Source organism: Aulonocara sp. 'chitande type north' Nkhata Bay, linkage group LG15, assembly GCF_057382095.1.
Source record: "Aulonocara sp. 'chitande type north' Nkhata Bay isolate Kocher_YH1m ecotype deep benthic linkage group LG15, A_spYH_male_GT1.1, whole genome shotgun sequence".
NCBI classification, from domain to species: domain Eukaryota; kingdom Metazoa; phylum Chordata; class Actinopteri; order Cichliformes; family Cichlidae; genus Aulonocara; species Aulonocara sp. 'chitande type north' Nkhata Bay.
The window spans coordinates 34,860,887-34,881,219 of record NC_141358.1 but is presented as its reverse complement, the minus strand read 5'-3'; the positions used below and the strand labels follow the sequence as shown (position 1 = coordinate 34,881,219).

The 20,333-nt window shown below is 42.2% G+C and overlaps 1 protein-coding gene across 7 annotated transcripts in view; it reads right to left on the bottom strand.

Annotated features, from left to right (window-relative positions):
• Positions 1-20,333, bottom strand: part of LOC147313501 (protein bicaudal D homolog 1-like) — a 30,670-nt gene that overhangs the window by 8,765 nt on the left and 1,572 nt on the right. For 2 of the 7 annotated variants that reach the window (XM_086263082.1, XM_086263084.1), the window contains exons 2-10: positions 13,469-13,681; positions 11,526-11,681; positions 8,736-9,040; positions 8,322-8,496; positions 6,176-6,670; positions 3,937-4,115; positions 3,289-3,667; positions 2,433-2,627; positions 706-857 (exon numbers count right to left, since the gene is read on the bottom strand). In XM_086263082.1, the coding sequence (XP_086119208.1) occupies positions 706-857; positions 2,433-2,627; positions 3,289-3,667; positions 3,937-4,115; positions 6,176-6,670; positions 8,322-8,496; positions 8,736-9,040; positions 11,526-11,681; positions 13,469-13,681 (2,249 nt within the window). Of the gene's footprint in view, positions 1-705; positions 858-2,432; positions 2,628-3,288; positions 3,668-3,936; positions 4,116-6,175; positions 6,671-8,321; positions 8,504-8,712; positions 9,041-11,525; positions 11,682-12,770; positions 12,878-13,468; positions 13,682-18,137; positions 18,195-20,333 lie in introns of those variants that run through there. The other 5 variants (XM_086263083.1, XM_086263085.1, XM_086263087.1 and 2 more) reach the window with 4 other exon arrangements.

Here is a 20,333-nt window from a genome sequence, read left to right as displayed (position 1 = left end):
ACCTGGTGGAATGTCTAAGTTTGAGTATGGTGAAAAAGATACGTGATGCTAGTTAATAAGCTCCAGATAAAAGCAGCTGGGTGCTGTGTGGAACATTTGTAAAGACTGAAACAAGTAAAATGAGGAAAATGTAAATGCATGAAATATCAACCTATTCTTTAAGATGACAAAGTCTGTTGACTGAGAGGAAACACAAAGCTGAGTTTTTGGACCGTTTGTCTTTAGAAATAGAGCTGGGCTGTGATGTACATTAGTACATTAATGAAGTACATTCCTGGTTGTCTGTGTGGGTGCTCGGTCATCCAGATCATGGTAATCCTAAGGAGCTTGGAAAGAGAAATGACTGGACTTCTTATTACATCCTGGTTAAATTCTTTAGAGGCTTTCCCTGACACACTAACCCACAGGTATCGAACTCCAGGACTCGAGGGCCGGTGTCCTGCAGGTTTTAGATCTCACCCTGGGTCAACACACCTGAATCAAATGATTAGTTCATTACCAGGCCTGTGGAGAACTACAAGACATGTCGAGGAGGTCGTTTAGCCATTTAAATAAGCTGTGTTGGATCAAGAACACATCTAAAGCCTGCAGGACACCGGCCCTCGAGGCCTGGAGTTCGACACCCCTGCACTAACCCAACACATGGATTCTCAAAGAGTTTCTGGAAATGTTTGTGCTTCAGTAGGTTCTGTTTTGTTCTCTGACCTGGTAGCAAACATGGCTCGCAGAGAGGAGAACGTGGCGGCGTCTTCCTTCAGGGCCTTTAATTCGTTCCTCAGCTTTGTCATGGTGTCGGTCACCATGGACTTCTCCGCCTCATACTTACTCTTCAGGTTGGCCAGAGCCACTTCTGCTGTCTAGTTAAACACACAGACATATTAGTGACTGTATATTAAGCCCCTTTTCCATTAGTACCTACTTGGATAAACTGGTTTTGAATTACTGTGAAGTGTCTGTGAAGGTTCATCGTAGTCTAAAAAGCTTGGAAAGAAAAGCATCTGGACTTTAAGTTTCTTGAAGACGTTTCACCTCTCATCCGAGAAGCTTCTTCAGTTCTAAAAGCAATTTGTGGAGAGTTCCAGATTTTCAAGCCCTATTGGGAGTGTCCCTAAGAGGTTCCTCTGTCTAGGGAGAATCAGAAGGGCAAATGGAACAATACTGTCAACCCTTATGTAGCAGGTTTGTCAGAGAAACTCCGGAGAGTCTTCTCAAAGCACGACATCCAAGTGTACTTCAGACCAGCCACACAGTCAGACAAAAACTGGTTCATCCCAAAGACAAGTTTAACAATGTAGTGTATGCTGTACAGTGTAGTGAGGAATGCTCAGACCTCTACATTGGAGAAACCAAACAGCCACTTCATAAACACATGGCACAACATAGAAGAGCCACCTCCATAGGACAACACTTGGCTGTCCATCTGCATCTAAAGGTCAAAGGTCACTCTTTGAGGATGCCAATGCTTACAATTTGGACAGAGAGGACAGATGGTTTGAAAGAGGAGTAAAAGAAGCCATCTATGTCCACTGTGAGCGACCATCTTTGAACAGAGGAGGTGGCTTATGACACCAACTGTCTGCCACCTATGATCCAGTTTTGAGATCCTTCCCAGACGCCTTAACGCCCACTCACATCCTGGGTCATTTGACCTCAGTAAATCACATGATAGGGTGGGGCTAGGTTTCACAATGGGTTCATCCAAAACCTTAGCTGATTGTGATTCACACCTGTTTTCACACCTTGGCTCGTGTGATTAGGTAGAGGATCAATAGGGTTTCCAGGACCCTCTTATGGACACTTATCTGACAGCCAATTGACATGAAGTCACATTTTAGTACCTGCTCAAATCGCTTGGAACCCCAGCTGAGCAGGTACCTGGTATCAGGTACTATGACCTTGATCCAAGTAGGTACTCGTATAACAGGGGTTTTAGTGTATATTATGTATACCGATTCAGAATGACTTTCCTTGACTATTTGTCTAGAATATTTAGCAGTGGACAGCAGTAATCAGTTGTTTGCAAATATCATTTATATGTTTCATATGCATAACGGAGAGGAAGAAAGCAAATGTGAGATGTACATGGCCAACATGTGAGGAAGTCCAAGAACCAGTTTTTAGGAAGAAGGGAAGTTGGCATCTGTGACTGTTAGAAAGAAAGCACTTAAGCATAAAAACCAAACTGCTCCGTCCATTCAAACCAACAGTTCTTTTCTTTTTCACTGTCTATGAGAGAGTAGAAAAGCACTATATAAGAATCAGTCCGTTTACCATTTATTTACATGCTTATGTCACTACTTGTTGGGTTGGTGCTTAAAACTCTCTGAGGGGTTTTACTTTTTTGTTAAATACACGTAGGGAAATGTCAGCAATGGAAAATTATTGAAATATTGTTGCCTATAATAACTTAACCATCACGTTTCCATACTCACCTGTTTGTTAGCCTTGAGCACCAGTCGAAGAGTGGCTATCTGCTCTCTCTTGGTGCTGAGTAAAGATTTGAGCTTCAGGATCTCCTCCATGCAGCTTTCCTTATCCTTATCCAAGAGAGGAACCAGTTCCCGGGCTGCAGTCCTCTGTTTGGACAGCTGCAGTGACCTGTCCACTGCCCGCTGTAGGTGTTTCACCTGGGGAGGAGACAGGAGCAGATAAGAAAAAAGGAAACCACTGGAGGTGTCACATCTTATGCCGGAAGAAAAGAAGGTGGTAGAGAGGAGGAACAACGATTAACACTATATTGCCTAAAGTATTTGCTCATCTGCCTTCACACGAACATGAATTGGACCATGTCACCACTACTCTAGAGTCCAGTGGTGGCGTGCTTTATAGCATTTGAATTGTGTTTGGTGATGTAAGGCTTGGATGTAGCTACTCGGCCATGGAAACCCATCCCATGAAGCTCTCTACACACTGTTCTTGAGCTAATCTTTACAAGTTTGGAGGTCTGCAGCGATTGACTCGGCAGAAAGTTGGAAACCACAGCCACTATGCACCTCAGCATCCGCGGAGCCCACTCTGTGATTTTATATGGCGTACCACTTTCTGACTGACTTTCTGTTGATCCCGATTGCCTCCACTTTGTTATGTACCACTAACAGCTGCCTGTGGGATATTTAATAGTGAGGACCTTTTCTTTAAAAAAATGTTTGTAGAAGCAGTCTGCATGCCCAGGTGATTGATTTTATGCACCCATGTTCATGGAAGTATTTGGAACACCTGAATGCTTGTAGGGATGAGAAAAGACCTTTGGCAATATAGCAGCACATCAGGAGGTACAGGCAGATGTACCTGGTCTCTAATGATGGCGCTGAGGTTGTAGATGTTCATGGGCTCCCTGCGCAGCTCACCAGCAGGCTCCATGGCTGGCGATGAAGATGACGATGATGATGAAGAGGCACTGATGCTAGGTGAGCGGGTTGGAGGTGTGCTAGGTGGCAGGCTCTGCTCAGATGGCACCTGAAGGACCTCTTTCTCCACTCTTCGGCTCCCTCCATGTAAGGGCTCTTTGGATGGAGACTCCGAGGGCGTCCGCGACTCTCCTGGAGTTGAGGTTGTTGAAGCAACAGCAGCAAGCCGTCTGGCTAGGCGTGGTGTGAGAAGAACTTTGCTGTTGTCTGTACACATGGCTTTGAGACTAGAACTAAGGCCCCTGAGGCCCCTGCCTTGTCTGGAAGAATAGAACAGATAATGAACAGAACCTTTAGTGTCATAGGTGCTTTAAACCTGTTCTTTCTCAACTAAGACATCAAGTAAAAGAAAGAAAGCAAACAGCTCAATGCTCACCAAACCCTCACCCTTAAGCTCCCAGGCCTCTCGTAGATGATATTATTTTTTAAAGAAGTTTTTATAGAACAGACAAACACACCTATGATGTGAGTGGTTTTATTTATTATTTGAATTTCCATGGATACTCTAAGAGCAGTAAAACAGTCACACCTGTAGTAATCCAGCATGACACGGTTGGGCGTCTCATCGTTGCACAGGCAGACATGGTGGTAGAGCTGGGCGAGCTCCTCACTCAGGGTTACCAGCTCATCCTGAGCTGCGTTCAGTGCCCCTTGGCTCTCATTGGCTGCTGACTGAACAGCCTGCAATTCAAACTCCAGGCTACAAATCTGAAAAGAGAGGAGAAGGAAATGAGAAAAAATTAACATATGCACAATTGTTAAGTACCTGGGACACATAAATAAAGTGTCCCAGGTACTTAAATTTAATAATCGAAATTTTAATCATATACGTAATAATTTAAATATGAATGTTGCAAAAACTTATTTTTACTCAATGATCATCTCTCATATGGACTATTGTTTGACGTCCTGGTCACTTGCTTGTCCAACAACACTAAAACTATTGAAAACATTTATAAAAGAAGTTTAAAACTACTTGACAAAAAACCGACTTCCCACCACCACTGTCATGTGTTAAAAAAAAACATAAATTACTGAACTTCAATAACTTAGTGAAACTTAAAAGAGTGAGTTTAATATATAAAGTCTTACACTCCCTTGCTCCACCACCACTAAAGCAGTTCATTAGGCATAAAGAAAGCTCAGACAGGACCACTCGAGCTACAATCTGAGGAGACTTGTTTATACCCCACAGACGGACAGCATTTGGGCAGAACGTCCTCTCTGTTAAGGGAGGCCATCTGTGGAACAGTCTTCCTCAACCCATTAGAGAATGCTCTACACTCAATTTGTCTAAGGCAAAGGTTAAAAACTGGTTATGGACAAATCAAGTGTGTGATCATGTATGAGTTGTATAGTTTTAATGTTTTATTTGGGAACAGAATGGTGTGTATGTGTAAGTTTGGTGATGGAGTTTTTATTATGAATGAATGATGAATTTTTATGAATTATTATGTCTATTTTTTTATGTTTAAGGACAACAGATTTTTTTTTTACATTTATGTTCATTAACATGCACTGTCCTAAATAAATAAATAAAATAAAAAAACAACAAAAAAACAAAACTGAAATTGTAGTCCCCCAAAAAACAAAAAGCAGAATATTGATTGATGTCCCAGAAGTTCAACACTAGCTGTTTCTCAGTGAAATTCTTTCTCTTTCTTGGCTCTTGGTGGAGGTGGACGCATCTTTTTCCCCTCTCCCTCCCTTATCTTTTCCCGCTTGGCTTTTATGTCCTTGTCAAGTCTTGTCTTGAAGTTCTCCAGAGGCCTGCTAATGTACTAATCATTTGATTCAGGTGTGTTGACACAGGGTGAGATCTAAAACCTGCAGGACACCGGCCCTCGAGGCCTGGAGTTTTCTACCCCTGAGTTAAACAAACCCTTCTCATTGCTATGAGCTGAAGGATAGTTGGTATATTCCAGTCTGCTCCTACCATTACCACTGAGCCTACTCTTTACCATTGATATCTGTGCTTCACCCACATTATTGTAAGTGCTTTTCTCCCCTTACTTTACTCAGTGTCCTCATCCTTTCCATGAACTCTTTGTTGTTTACTTAGCTGTTCGTAACCAAATGCTGTTCCCTTCAGAACAGAGATAATAAATGTGTCACCCTGTTACTCAGTATCTGAGAACTGGAATAGAGAACCATCTCTTTGCTTTCATTCAAACATACTGCATATCGGCTTCAGCTTTCATTCCCCATCTGTCCACTACCTTCATTTTCCTCCACCTATCTGTGAGCCGACTTCCTTATTCTCATGCACTATTCTTACAACTTTGCCAAATCAGTTTTCAGGTTTGCAGCCCGTTTGTTGCATGACTGCAGGAGCTGGTGTCACCAGCACTCTGTAGCTGACATCACCATCCTGCCTTAGCTGGTATAACCACTGTAAAAACCTATATAAATCTGTGAAGAGACAGCTGAACACTGTTTGAACTGAACACTCCTCTCAGAGAAAGACAACAGCAGCCACATTCATTGGAAAGCAATAAGTGATACTTTCACATCCACCTGTCCTCCCGCAGCCACCAACCCCGAGTCTGATAGACAGGGAGGCCAGTTCTCTCTGCAGAGGGCCTCCAAACACAATCCACTAGGTTTCATTCACTCAACACACAAATTCATGAAACTGGCAAAACTAATCTTACCTTCACATTAAGTTCACAGTGTAAAGATAGAGAATGTGAAACATTCACTCTCACAGACTCACAGGAGAGGAGAGGAAACAGACTCTATGACAACAGGCAGTATGACTTTGTTACCTTATCCCGTCCCTCCCGGCAGTTCTTTTCCAGAGAGGCAACCTGCCTCTCCAGCTTCTGGAGCCGACTCCTTTGCCTTGGCTTCTCCTCCACAGCTCCCTCCACACACTGAGCAAGCTTCTCATGGAGCACTTTTAACTCTGCCTTGAGCTCCACCACCTCTGTCACAGCCACACGGTACTTGCACTGCAAGATCTCCAGACTGGGAGTTTGGTATGAAAATACCAGACTTTTACTCTTCTCCTCTGCAGTTTCTCCTTCCTCCTCAGCCTCATCGTCTCTATCCAGCACCAGCAGACTTTCACAGTTGAGTTGAGAGGTGGGACTGCTACAAGCCTCCTGGCTGACCCTTCGATGAAGACAGCGGAAAGCAGAGACTTTCTGGCTCAGGCGGAGGGTCTTCTCGTGCTGCTCAGTTAGGGCCCCCTGGGTGTGCTGCAGCTGAGTCTGGGACTCCTGCAGGCTCGTCATCAGTGCTGCTTTCTCATGTTCAACCTGAAGAAGCCAAGTGCATGATTAAGGAAAGCCGTATCCCGCGTGACTTAATAAACTGCAGTTTCTGAGGTTACAGTGATGTCAACATAATCGTTGTAAGAAAGTAAAAAGATAAGAGGTGCAACCACAATCCCATTTCTGAAAAAACTGAGAGGCTGTTTAAATGAAAATAAAAACACAACATTTAAATGGGAAGTAATTCAGTGACAGTAGCACAGATATCACAATCTGACCATCTTCTGGAAAAAATCGTTTTAATATCTAAACGTATTAAAAGGGGAAAACCAAAGATTACGCTGCTACTGATGTGAAGATGTGAATTAGAACCCGTTCAGGAAGAAACTGTTCTGAGCCGGTACTTGCCGCCAAGGCCGTGTATACTTGTGTCCATGTTTGACACCATCATCATCTAAGCGACACCTAGAAATGTTTCCTTGTCTGCCACCAGAATGAGATTGTCCAGCACTAATTCAAACTAAAGTTCATCAGCAACTGTGCAAACAAACCCAGAAGCAGCAAGCTGCAACCTGGAAGCCACTGGCTGTTGGTGGCTAAAGCGTAGGTGGACGTTAGCTGTTAGCCTAGCCCTTATCTCACTGATATATTTCACATACATTCTTACTAACTGGGCTTCCTGGGGACCACAAGAACAATTTACTTTGAGAATCACACAGATGCACTGATTTCCAGTTTTCAGCCAGGAACAGTTATCCCAGAAGACCAATTATGAACCGGTGTGTTTCATGCACATTTTGTGCACAGCAGCGAGCCACATGCTACACTGTTGGCATGTAAGTGAGTGAAGACATCAGTGCATCTCTAGTCATAACAGCAAAACAGGAATAATAGCCAGATATATTTCTTCTTAAAGCATTATTAGTTATGTCATCCAAAGAAAAGCTGATTTTTTTGTTGTTGGTTTTTTGTACTTTTATTCAAAGTACATGCTACATTTTTCCTCAAAAGCTTATTTATCATCCTCACAGTTTTTAGTCATATTAAACAAACACTTTTTGTGCTCAGTTTAATCCCCCCAGGGTCAGTAAATCTCTCCAGCATGCTCTGGGTCTGCCACTTTTCTAGCCTAGAACGCCTCACCCACGAGATGCTCAGGAGGCATCCTGGTTCTCTCTATGAGGGGAAGTAGCAGCTCTACTCTAAGCTCCACACCCTACTTCAGAGGAAGCAAATTTCTGCTTATATCTATGATCTCATTCTTTCTATCTCCTGCTTCATTCACCCTTCACTCACGAACATCCTTAAATTCGTGCATTTTTGTGCTTTCCCGGTCTTGAACCACGGGCTCAAACTGGGAGGTGCTGATTCTCTTCACACTTGCTTCATACTCAGCTGCACAGCACTCCAGTGCAAGCTGGGGGCAGATGAACCCAACAGAACCATCATCTCCAAATAGCAGAGACGAGATCCTGAGACCACCAAACAGTCCACGGCTTGGCTGCTCCTAAAAAGCCTGTTCCTAAATGCCTTGAACAGAACTGGTGACGAAGCAGTCTGACTCACTGCTGGTAATGTGAAGCAGACTGGGTGCGGTTGTAGAAGTAAATTAATTTACTTTGACATAAACTATTACATTTATTAAACTGACTGTCTTCCGTAGTCTACATGTCAGGATGATATCATTGGAACGTACCGCTATCAGCTGCTGCTTGAGCTTCTGAATCTCTGTCAGGTTCATCTCAGTAAGTAGGTCTGATGTGGCGGCCCCCTCAGTTTTCAGACACTGCCTTCTGCACTCTCCATTAGCCCTGAGCGCTGAGCCCACAGCCGTCACTGGTCCTGAGCCACTCTGAAGGTGACCGTTACATCTGGCAGATTAGAGCAGAAAGTGTCTTGTCACAAGCTATAGTGTCAATAACAGTAAGAAGAAAAGTTTTAAAGCAACTTCATGTAAGCAACGACCTTTGAACACAAGCAGCTGTGGCCAGTGACCAATTAGTAACTGCTGCACCCCCCCCTTACTCTCCCATTTCTGCAGATTACAGTCTGAATGCACTGGGTCGAGGAGACAGGTCTGTGTGCCTGTGTTTGTAGGTGTGATATCCACCTTGTTGGCTCCTCTGTGTTTGGGGAGAGCAGAGTAGTTGGGGTAGCAGTGCCACTGGGCGGTGCTGAGGAGAATATTAGATTTGCACTCCCAGTGTAGGCCACATCACACATGCTGAGGTGGTGAACAAGTTCTCTCCGCAGGTGGTTCTTCTGCTCGCGCTCACTCTTCAGAGACTCCAGCGCCTCCTCCAGCTGGGCGTCTGAGATGTCCTTCAAACGCAGTGCATCCTGTAACTGGCTGGTCAGCAGCTCTGTCTCCTCCTCCAGAACTTTGATCTCATGTTTCAGGCCTTCATACTCCACCTGAACAAGAGTGGACATTCACATTCAAATGTATGAACCTTTATTTTGAGTTGCTGCTACATTGTTTAGGTGATTAATATATATTAAAATCAAAATTGCTTTGAAATGTTTGTAAACACAATATATATTTATTCTAAACTTTATGCATATATTTTGTGCAATTGCAAACCTAAATACTTCAGCTTAGATAGGCATGTTGATGCCCAGAGTGACAAGTAGGTCCAACTTTGTAAAAAACACATTCCTCCTGCTGCTGGTATCACTCACCAGGCTAAGCAGGTTTTGTTACTGTGGTCACATGCCACAGTAGATTGAGGGCTGCTGATGCTAACAGACTCAATAAACTGATCTGCAAGGCCAGCAATGTTGTGGGGATGGAGCTGGACTCTCTTAAGGTGGTGTCGGAGAGGCGAATGTTGTCCAAGATAAAGCCAATGTTGGATAATTCCTCCCACCCACTCCATGACATGCTGGCTAGCCACAGGAGCACGTTCAGTGAGAGACTGAGATTACCAAAAAGCACCACTGAACGACACAGGAAGTCATTCCTGCCTGTGGCCATCTCCCTGTACAACTCATCCACCTAACACACTGTATACTGCAATAGCTACACCCTTTTTGCACATGCTCTTCTTTCTTATTTAGATATTAATCAGTAAGTGACTTATATGTATATATTGTGCTATTTCTTACTTCCTGTATTGTCTGTTATTCTTACTGTTTGGACTGGAGCACTATAACCAACATAAATCCCCTAGGGATCAATAAAGTATTCTGAACATCTTCTCCTTGACAGTTCACAAATAAAGCCAAACCCCCACCTTTTGTTTTGCCAGTAGCTATCTCCCCATATGTGGGTGAAACCAGGCAGATCCACATTGGTCTCAGATGTACTGATTCAACCATGTTTCAGAAAAACATGAGTGAGCACTGACGGTATATGTGGTCGGGCGTGGCCTGCGGTGCCGTGCAGCGAGGGTGGACGCACCTGCACGGCATCCTTAATCAAGCCCGCCGAGTTAAAACACAGGGACTCGGGGGTTGGTGGGAGTTGTGGTGTGATGTGATTTAAATAAAATGGCTCAAAACTATGATCCCTGGACCCGCCACGTCTCATTTACACCACAGTATACTTTCTGAGTTTTCACCAATATCTCTAGATTATCACTTTTGTTGGGCAGAGCTGACATTTCTCATTATGACTGCTGCCAGAAAGGGTCTCTATCTCTGATTCCAATCCTTCACCTTTGCACCAGCACAGCAAACACAAAAACACCTCTTGTTACAGGCCCTGGCCTTGGAAGAAGGGAACCAACCTCCTGTCAAGCAAATTCAAGCATGGTAACCCACACAGATGGTTTGCTGTTGGAACCTGTGGTTACTTCCGCGGGAAGTCTATTGAACCAGCTGAGGGACGCCGGACCAGTCAGCGACTGATTGAGCACAGGATGGTATCTTCTAGATTTGCTCCGTTTCAATGAAAAAGAAAATCATTGAATTGAATTTCATCAGCATAACAGTGATGGGAAATGTCCTCGAAGGGGCTCAATATATGTTGGAGGGGAAGAAGATATATTAAAAACAATAAAGGCCCCAAAACCGAACCTTGAGGGACACCGTAAGTAAGGGAGGTAGAGGATGACCTGAAATCAGAGACTGCCACAGAAAAAAAATCGGTGATGTAAATATGAGGAGAACCACTCCTAGTCATTTAACACTGAACAGGTAGAAAAACCAACCGTAGTGACTGACTGATTGAAGATTCTCCATAATACAATGTAGTGAATCCACAGACATTGGCCTGACAGTGGATGAATACTGAAATGCTGCACATGCTCAGCGTCTGACTAATCTTAATGTCTTACCTGTCAAACTGGAAGTTCCACAGGAAAGTGAAATGAATCGGAGATTATGAAGAAATCTCATCTTCGCCCATATTCTAAATCACTTTGTGTGCTTCATTTCTTTTATATCCATATGTTTGGATTGTGATAAAATACTAGATGACAAGGAGAAAATCTACAGATGCAGAAAGGCCCTGGAAGTTTTGGACCCAGGACCACCTGTTTGCTCTAGCCTGACCACATATTGTCATCTGCGTGGGCATACCTGGTATAAAGCTGGGACAGGCTTCTGACTCCCCTGCAATTGTTGCTGGTTAAGTGGGTAAGAACACTAACTAATGGATGGATTCTCAGAGTTCACTCAGAAAAGAAGTATACAGAAAGACAGAGGGCTGTCAGCAGCAGCTAGGGACATAGAAGGGTAATCTTTTCTTTGTGCTAGATGAATTGTGCTTCTTTAACTTTTGGACCTTTTAGTAGATAAGTACACCTTTGATTGACATCTGAGCCAGCAGGGAATATACATAACTGTCTGGTAACTGTAGCTAATAAGTCAAAGACAGCGCTAAAGTCTAATGACCTTCAGCATCATACATACACTTTGAAACAGTTTCACGACGTTACTTGAGCACTGTCTGTACCTGACTCTGTTTAAGGGTTGACACCAGTTTCTGCAGAGAGATGTTCTCCTCCTCCAGCTCGGTGTAGTCCTGGAGAAGCCGTGACTCTCTGAATTTGTATTCTCTGATCTCTTCTCGCATTCGGGTCCGCTGTAGCTCCAACATCTCATTGCTCTGCTAAGACAGCACAAAATGAGAGCTGGAGCTGCTTATGACACAGTTCTCACAAAGGAAGGTAATGTAACCAGTATTTAGAGTTTGCAGGATGAAATTTTTAAAAGAGGGAAGGTGAAGGATGGATTACAGTATATCTCCACACAAAACCATGAAAAACTGACATAAAAAAAAATGGAGAATGAAGCTCATATACAGTCGTGGTTAAAAGTTTTGAGTATTTGCAATGTTGTCCCTTCTTTTTCAAGACCTCTGCAATTGGCCCTGGCATGCTGTCAATCAGCTTCTGGGCGAAATCCTGACTGATGGCAACCCATTCTTTCATATTCAACACTTTGAGTTTGTCACAATTAGTGGGTTTTGGTTTGTCCACCTGCCTCTTGAGGATTGATCGATCGCAAGTTCTCAATTGGATTAAGGTCTGGGGAGTTTCCTGGCCCTGGACCCAAGATTTCAGTGCGTTGTTCCCCAATCCACTTAAGTTATCACTTTGGCCTTATGGCACAGTGCTCCGTCATGCTGGAAAAGGTGTTGTTCTTCACCAAACTGTTGGATGGTTGGAAGAAGTTGCTGTTGGAGGATGTTTTGGTCCCATTCTTTATTCATGGCTGTGTTCTTTGGCAAAATACTAAGAGAGCCCAATCCCTTGGATGAGAAGCAGCACCCCACATGAAAGGTCTCAGGATGCTTTACTGTTGGCACGAGACAGGACTGATGGTAGCGCCTACCTTTTCAGATGCCCCAAACAATTGGAAAAGTGCTTCATCAGAGAAAATGTCTTCACCCCAGTCCTCAGCAGCCTACTCCGTGTACCTTTTGCAGAATATCAGTCTGTCCCTGATGGTTTTTTTGGGGAGAGTGGCTTCTTTGCTGCCCTTCTTGAACCCAGGGCATCTTCCAAAAATCTTCGCCTCCCTGTGCGTGCAGTTACACTCACACCTGCCTGCTGCAATTCCTGAGCTCACAGCTGAATCATCTTTAGGAGACAGTCCTGGTCGTTGCTGGACTTTCTTGAGCGTCCTAAAGCCTTCTTCACAACAACTGAACCTCTTTCCTTGAAGTTCTTAAAGAGCCAATAAATGGTTGATTTACCTGCAATCTTAGTAGCAACAACATCCTTGCCTGTGAAGCCCTTTTTATGCAGCACAATGACGTGTTTTCTTGTAGGTAACCATGGTTAACAGGAAGAACAATGATTTCAAGCCTCACACTCATTTTAACAATTCCGGTCTGCTTTTCTAATTCAGTCAGCATGACATAATGATCTTCAGCCTTGTGCTCGTCAACATTTTCACCTGTGTTAACGAGAAGATTATTGAAAGGATCTCAGCAGATCCTTTTATGGCAGCGATGAAATGCAGTGGAGGCTTTTTTTGGGATCAAGTTCATTTTCATGGCAAAGAAAGACTTTGCAGTTCGTCGGATCGCTCTTCATAACATTCTGGAGTAATGAAATCATAGCAAATTGCCATCATAAAAACTGAAGTAGGAAAGTTTCTGAAAACCAATGTTTGAGTCATTCTCAAAACTTTTGGTCATGACTGTATGTAAAGGGTTTTTAAAGTCTGGTTGTACTGAAGTCTCTGACAAAACAGCCCTTCCAGCCCCTTGTCCATGAACTCGGTAGTCACTTTCTTGATGAGAATGTGATCGAATTTCAAGTCTTATTAAACATGCCATGATCATGATTTTGATGACACTTTAAAAACACTCTATCAAGTTATCCATAAGTCTAAACGTCCAGAGTAAGTATCTCTATTAAATATGAGAGCCTTATGATTGTACCGTACCTCCCTGAGCTCCTGCAGCAGGCTGCTCAGGTGCTCGCTGTCAGCCTGTGCACTGGAGGCAGCCACTCGACTGTGATTCAGTTCCAACTGGAGCTCCAGGAGACGACCCCTAAAGTAGGCCTCCTTGGTGGCAGACTCCTGCAGCAGTGTCTCCTCATTGTTCTCCCCGTCCTCTGCGACCTTACGCTGGGTGGAGTATGCCTGGCCGAATGCCTGGAACAGGACAGGAGGGGAAAGGATTATTTCTCTTGACTTTACCTGGGGAGAAAGGTACAAAAATGAAAGTCCCTTTCACCTTGTATAAATGATACATGAGTGATTAACAAGATTTTTTTTATCCTTTATTTTTATATTGTTTCATGTACTTTAACGCAATTAGTAGAGACCAAGGTAATGCATGCCAGATAGAATAGAAAAGTGCTACATGAGACCCGGTCCATTTAACTATCTATTTATTATTTACCATCCAGAGTAAGTATCTGATTAGTGGCCATATTTCTAAGATTTTTAGGGCCTAGTACAAGAACCTCTGTTTTATCTAAATTTAGAAGCAGAAAATAAAAGGTCACACAGCTCTTTTTTGTCTCTAGGACATTACTTCAGTTTGACTAATTGGTATTTGATATCTGGCTTCATGGGCAGATAAAGTTAGGTATCATCAGTATATGCTATGTCTTCTAAAGGAAATGTATGTAACATAAACAGAACTGGTCCTAGCACTGAACCCTGTGGAACTCCATAATTAACCTTAGTGTATAAAGAGGATTCTGTATTTACATGAACAAATTGGAGTCTGTTAGATCAATATGATAAAAACCACTGCAGCACAGTACCTGTAATACCTACGGCATGCTCTAATCGCTTTAATAAAATATTATGGTCAACAGTATCTGACGCTGAACTGAGTTCTGGCAATGGTTTAACTACTGCCGTGAGCCTTCAGCAAGTGACCTAATTTAAACATTGTATCAGACTAAGTTGACAGTTCCTCTGTATGTTTTAATGCAGCCTTACTTCTGTACATTTACTGTATGAAACAAATGGCAGTGGATGGAGCAGCTATGAAGTTCACTTTTCTTCACATTCCAATTTGTTGCAAAAGTGATTTTTTTTATAATAAAGCTATTCAAATTATTCAAATCTTTGCAGCCCTAGATCAATCCATCTCTGTTAAGAATTGTTAAAATGAGTGTGATGCTATTACTAAAATAACTGATAGCTACAGCTCTAGATTGATGATATTTAAGATTGAAGCATTAATTAATGGTAGGACTTTGATGAGCAGTCTTGTGGGAATGGGGTCTAAATGACACGTATTGCTTTTTGAGATTAAATAGAACAGGATACGAAGCATTAAAACATGTTAAAAACACAAAAGCCTTATTAAACGCAGTGTTGGGCCCAGAAGTCTTATTAAGTCCTGTTAAATAAAACCTTAAAGTGAACGAGGGCTTACTTTCTTCTTCACATGACTCTACCTCACCTTCTTTGCCTCCATCATAATTACTTTGACTTCAGAATGCAAAAATAAGTCGTTTTTAAGCATTTGCTGTGACCAAATCTCTTGAGGTTGCTTAACAAGATAACATCATTATGTGTTACAGTAAGCTGTCACCGGGTTGGACTCATCATAGGCCCGTACTTAATGAATAATTCATCACATCCTCTCCATTTTTGTGCGGATGCTTTGAAACCCTGTCCAGGCATGCATCATTTAGACCTCCAGGCTGTTTTTAAGAGCAACTCAGTTTTGGTTGTTCCTTCCACAACTGACAGAGATCAGAAATAGAGGCCAAAAACAAGTCACTGCAGCGTCTCGATCTATATATCTATATATCTATATATATCTATATATATCATATCTCAGCAATTTTCAAGCAAAGCTCCTCCTGGATGAGAATTACTTTCTACTAACTGATTTTTGCCAGCATAAAGACTTTTCTTCCAAAGCACCTGCAGAGTGAAAGGATCCATCCCACAACATTAGGTGAGTAAGGATGGCAGTGTCTGATGACTATAAAGGGAGGGGTGCCATTGGCTGCATGACATCACAGAGGATAACTGCACTCGGTCCCCTTCTGTTTTTAGCCTCATCAGCTACACTAATGAACTCACTGCATTTTCCCCTCTGCTTCACTTGTCACATATCCCATTCACTCAGGCTGACTATTAAAAGACATGCGGTGTTTGTTTCTGACCTCTTAGCATCAGAGTACTTTTTTTGCCTAAAACCTTAACACTACTGTGCAAACCTGTTAACCAGCACCTTATCAACAACATTGCCAGTGCAATAAAAGACATTCATAGAAGAAAAGGGACATAGAAGAACACCATCAGTCCTGAAATGCCCTGCCCAGAACCCAGACCTCAACATTGTTAAAGCAGCGTGGCATCATTTTGACAGAGAATGAAGGAAAAAGACAGAAACATCAAAGAGATCTGAATGAACCCTGGACACCTATTCCTGAAGTATTATTTACAGAAATCACAGAAAGCTGCCTGACAGTGTTCAGGTTGTGCTGAAGAATAAATAAGAAGACTTTTGCAAGTATTGTACATTGTGCATATTCTTACAGATATCCTGTTTGTATTATGTGAGTATAAAAAAATGATAGTGATGACATCCAAATACCAATGATTAAAATGTCCTGCATAGGGAGCAGATTTAACAGAAACAGTAAAACCCCCGAAATGGAACCTTATGGCACACCGTAGGAAAACGATAGGAAGAGTATGGAATTACATTTCTATCAAAAGTCAAGTGTGACAAAAAATACAATTCAGGCAACTAATTTAATTTCACGGGTGCAGGTAGATGGATAGGAACTCAGCAGCCACACACACAAAGAAGTCATCCCAACATGGGCGTGCTGCTTTCTTGCATTTGAGCAATATCTTTAAAATTAGAAATATCCGCTTTCATCATTCGTTGAAAACTGGTTCATGCATTTATTACTTCTAGGCTGGACTACTGTAATTCATTATTAATGGGCTGCCCTACAACTTGTTGAAAAACCTTCAGTTGATCCAAAATACTGATATAGACTAGAAAGAGAGAGCATATTTCCCCCAAATTGGCTTCTCTTCATTGACTCCCTGTTAAATCTCAAGTCTCCTCACAGATCTCATAGTACCATATTACCCTAGTCTAAGACTGCTGGCTGACTTGTGGTTCCTTGAACATTTAACAGTGAAATGGGAGGCACAGCCTTCAGCTTTCTGGCCCCTCTTCTGTGGAACCAGCTCCCAGTTTGGATTTGGGAGCTGGTTCCACACTCTCTGCTTTTTAGTCAGGGTCACTATAGTTAGTGACCCTGACTCATCCCTTAGTTACGCTAAAATAAGCTGGTTTAGGTCATCTTATTAGGTCTAACTGTCAGACTACGCTAGTGACGTGGATCCTGGTTTCCTCCACGGACATGACAATGCATACCCTCATGTGAGGAGACTAGGGCTGCAGCTATCAATTATTTTAGTAACCAAATAATCTATCAATTATTCCATCAATGAATCGAATAATCAGATAAGAAATACTTTTGTTTTATTGATGAGCAATAATGAATGTCTTGATGCATGCTCAATCATCCAGGTAAGTAAATCTCCAAAAGTTGATTCTGTTCATCTGGACATAGTGTTTTCAGTGGGAGAAACGTTTCGTCACTCATCCAAGTGACTTCTTCAGTCTCCAGAAGTCTCCCGAAGAAGTCACTTGGATGAGTGACGAAACGTTTCCCCCAATGAAAACACTACGTACAGATGAACAGAATCAACCTTTGATGGGTAATAGCAAATATTCAAAAGAGAAAAAAATTCAGAATGAACTGCTAATTGGGTTCCATTTTAGAAGTTGCAATGTTTTAAAGTTTACCAGCATAAGACATCTGTTAAGAAAAAAAAACAATAAAAAAACTTAAATGCTAAATTTTATATTTATATATATACTATTTACTCGATGAATAGTTGCATGCAGGCAGTCCTGGAGGATGAATGAATTTATGACAATGTCTGCCCCCCATGCTTGCCTGACCTAAATCTGCAAGAACACCTAAGGGACGTCATATTTCACTGCATCTGACACTGCCAGGTTGCACCTCCGACTGTCCAGAATCTCAGTGATGTCCTGGTCCAGGATGGTTTCCTGTGTTCTTGGGCCACTTAACACAAACTTTAAAATGTGTGAGGGATTGCCTGAATTAACACTTAGGAGTGGATTTATTCAAGCATGGTCATAGGAAACAACATTAGTAGGGCTGGGCTATATCATACCGTTCACGGTAATACCGGTATAATGTTGGGCAACGATAGGAAAATGAAATATCGCCATAGAATATGGGTAAAACGCGCATGCGCAGTGCCTTTGTTTACATACGCACATGGCGGCGATGCAGAATGAGAAGAGCGAAAGTGGATCGTTGAATGAAACGGATGAACCAGAATTGGTTTGTAAAAATGCTGCAACTTCAGTGGTGTGGGACTGGTTTGGCTTTCATCCGTCAGATACACAACAAAGCACTATTTTTGGTAGCGCATGCTAGCGGGCCGTCGTTATTACCGTGTTTTTTGGAAAATACAGCACACTTAAAATCAATCCTTTGATTTTTCTGAAAATCGACAGTGCCCCTTATAATCCCGTGTGCCTTATGTATGAATTCTGGTTGTGTTTACTGACCTGGAAATGATTTTATGTACACGGCGCTCGAAAATCTGTCAAATGTTTCAGTACGACTTTGCTAAGCTACGAACCCACACTGCTTGATGGATTGTCGGAGCATTACGGCTATCGTAGGCGGAGCCTCGCGGAGTGATACGTACTGTGCTTCAACATAATATTACCATATTGTGTGTGTATAACCTCTTTTTAAGTTTTGTGGATATTATACATGGTTATGCTGAGGATATGTCGGCCAATTTCCACTGGAAATGCCTTTTGTTTAAACTGTCACCAAGGAATTTGCATTTGCACTGTTACATTTTTCTATAACTTTAATGCACTTAAAAAAAGCTGCTTGTTTAAGTGAAAATACATTGATGGGTTTGTTTTTTTTTTGCACTAATAAAGTTGAGGAATTGTAAAGTATTTTGTCTAGTGTCAATTATATCGTCAGTTATATCGTTATCGCAAATTTTCAAATGTATGATAAATATTTTTGGTCATATCGCCCTGCTCTAAACATTAGCTCCAAAAAGTTAAAATTTCATGAGAATTATTTTTTGCAACCTGAAGACAACAAACACAATGCTAACTTGTGCTGCTATTAGTACACGCTAACTTAGTCTTAATTGTTGCTGTTCATAGCAATGAAAACAACTGTACAATATCCCAAAAAGTTGATTCTGTTCTGTCTGCATCTGAGGCTGAATCTCATGTGGTTCCTGTAATCACCATCTTACGTGCTGTTTGCTCATACTGACATACACATTTAGGCTGTCCTTGCCAAAGTGGGTTAGAATTTCTTGATGCATGCTAGATGATTGAGCATGCATCAAGACAAACTGTAAAAAACACAAAAATGAATCATGGATTCAGTCCTGCTCCTGTAGGTCATCTCTGTCCTGAATGTATTTTTAAAAAGAAGACAGAAGAGAAACAGATGCAGTAGAGATGTAGCCTGGTCACTTGAAATTCCTTATAGAAACCTAAATATTCTCTAAATTAATGGAGTCGCATGGACACATACACATTCTCACAAACTGGCAGATTGGTGTTAGCATACAGTAGCTCTCCAATAAATGTAAGTCAGAAAAATTACACAATCCCAAAATTATCCCTGAGACTGACTATGAGACTCACTGGAGGTGAATCATTATCACCATTAAGCTCCAGTGTGGATAAAAAACCCCATGCAGAATTACATAATTCTATAAAATATATTGAGTAGTAAAGCTGAGTACTTAAAAGTCTTGAAAGACAAACAACCTACACGTGGTGAAATGTCCCAATAACACGAGAGGCGGTGTACACCCTGGACAGGCCACTAGCTTGATGCAGGGTTAGCACAGAGAGACAGAAACCAGTCGATTATGAGTGAACACCTAATCACCAGTTAACCTAACCCGGTTAATTACGTGTCTTTGGACAAACACATGGAAATTCCACCACACCACACTCCGCAAAGATTCCACAAAGTCAAATTGGGGTTGTTCTTGCCAGGAGGCAACAGTGCTAACCACTGCACCACCTGCCAACTAGCATGAAGGAAACCAAAGTCCATGGGGAGTATGGTTGCAAAGCTGAAACTTAAAAAGAAGGGGACAACCAGAAGTGTAGCCTGCACCGTTTTTTAACTCTAAATGGAGAAACTTCGCCCAGCCTGGACACTGCTACTATATCTGGTATGTTGACTGAGATTTATATAAAGCTCTTCTAGTCTTACTGACCACTCCAAGTGCTTTTCTACAAAAAGCCACATTCACACATTGATATAGCCCTTTATTCTTTGCCATAAATGCTTCAACTTTGCCACTCAGACAGTGACGGACTGGAAATTTGGGGATTTGGTATCCTGCCCAAGGACACTTTAATATGTAGACCTCTCTGATTTACCCTGAGATTGAAGGAGAGTGAATACTAATCTCATGTTCATTATATGGACACAAACGCAAACAGGTTTATGAGGTTTCAGCGTTGTTGTATTGTATTTTTTCCTATTTCTTAAAGACATTTTCCATAGATGCAAACAAAGAAATGGGCAGGTGTGGCTCAGGTGGTGGAGCAGGTCAGTGGATTGACTCCTGACTCCTCCAGTCCTACTTGTGCCCACAATTAACCTTGGACAATGTACTGAACCCTGAGCTGCTCCTGATGCATCTATTGGAATTTGAGTGTGAGTGAATGTTAAAAAAATGCTTGGGCATAGATTAAAGC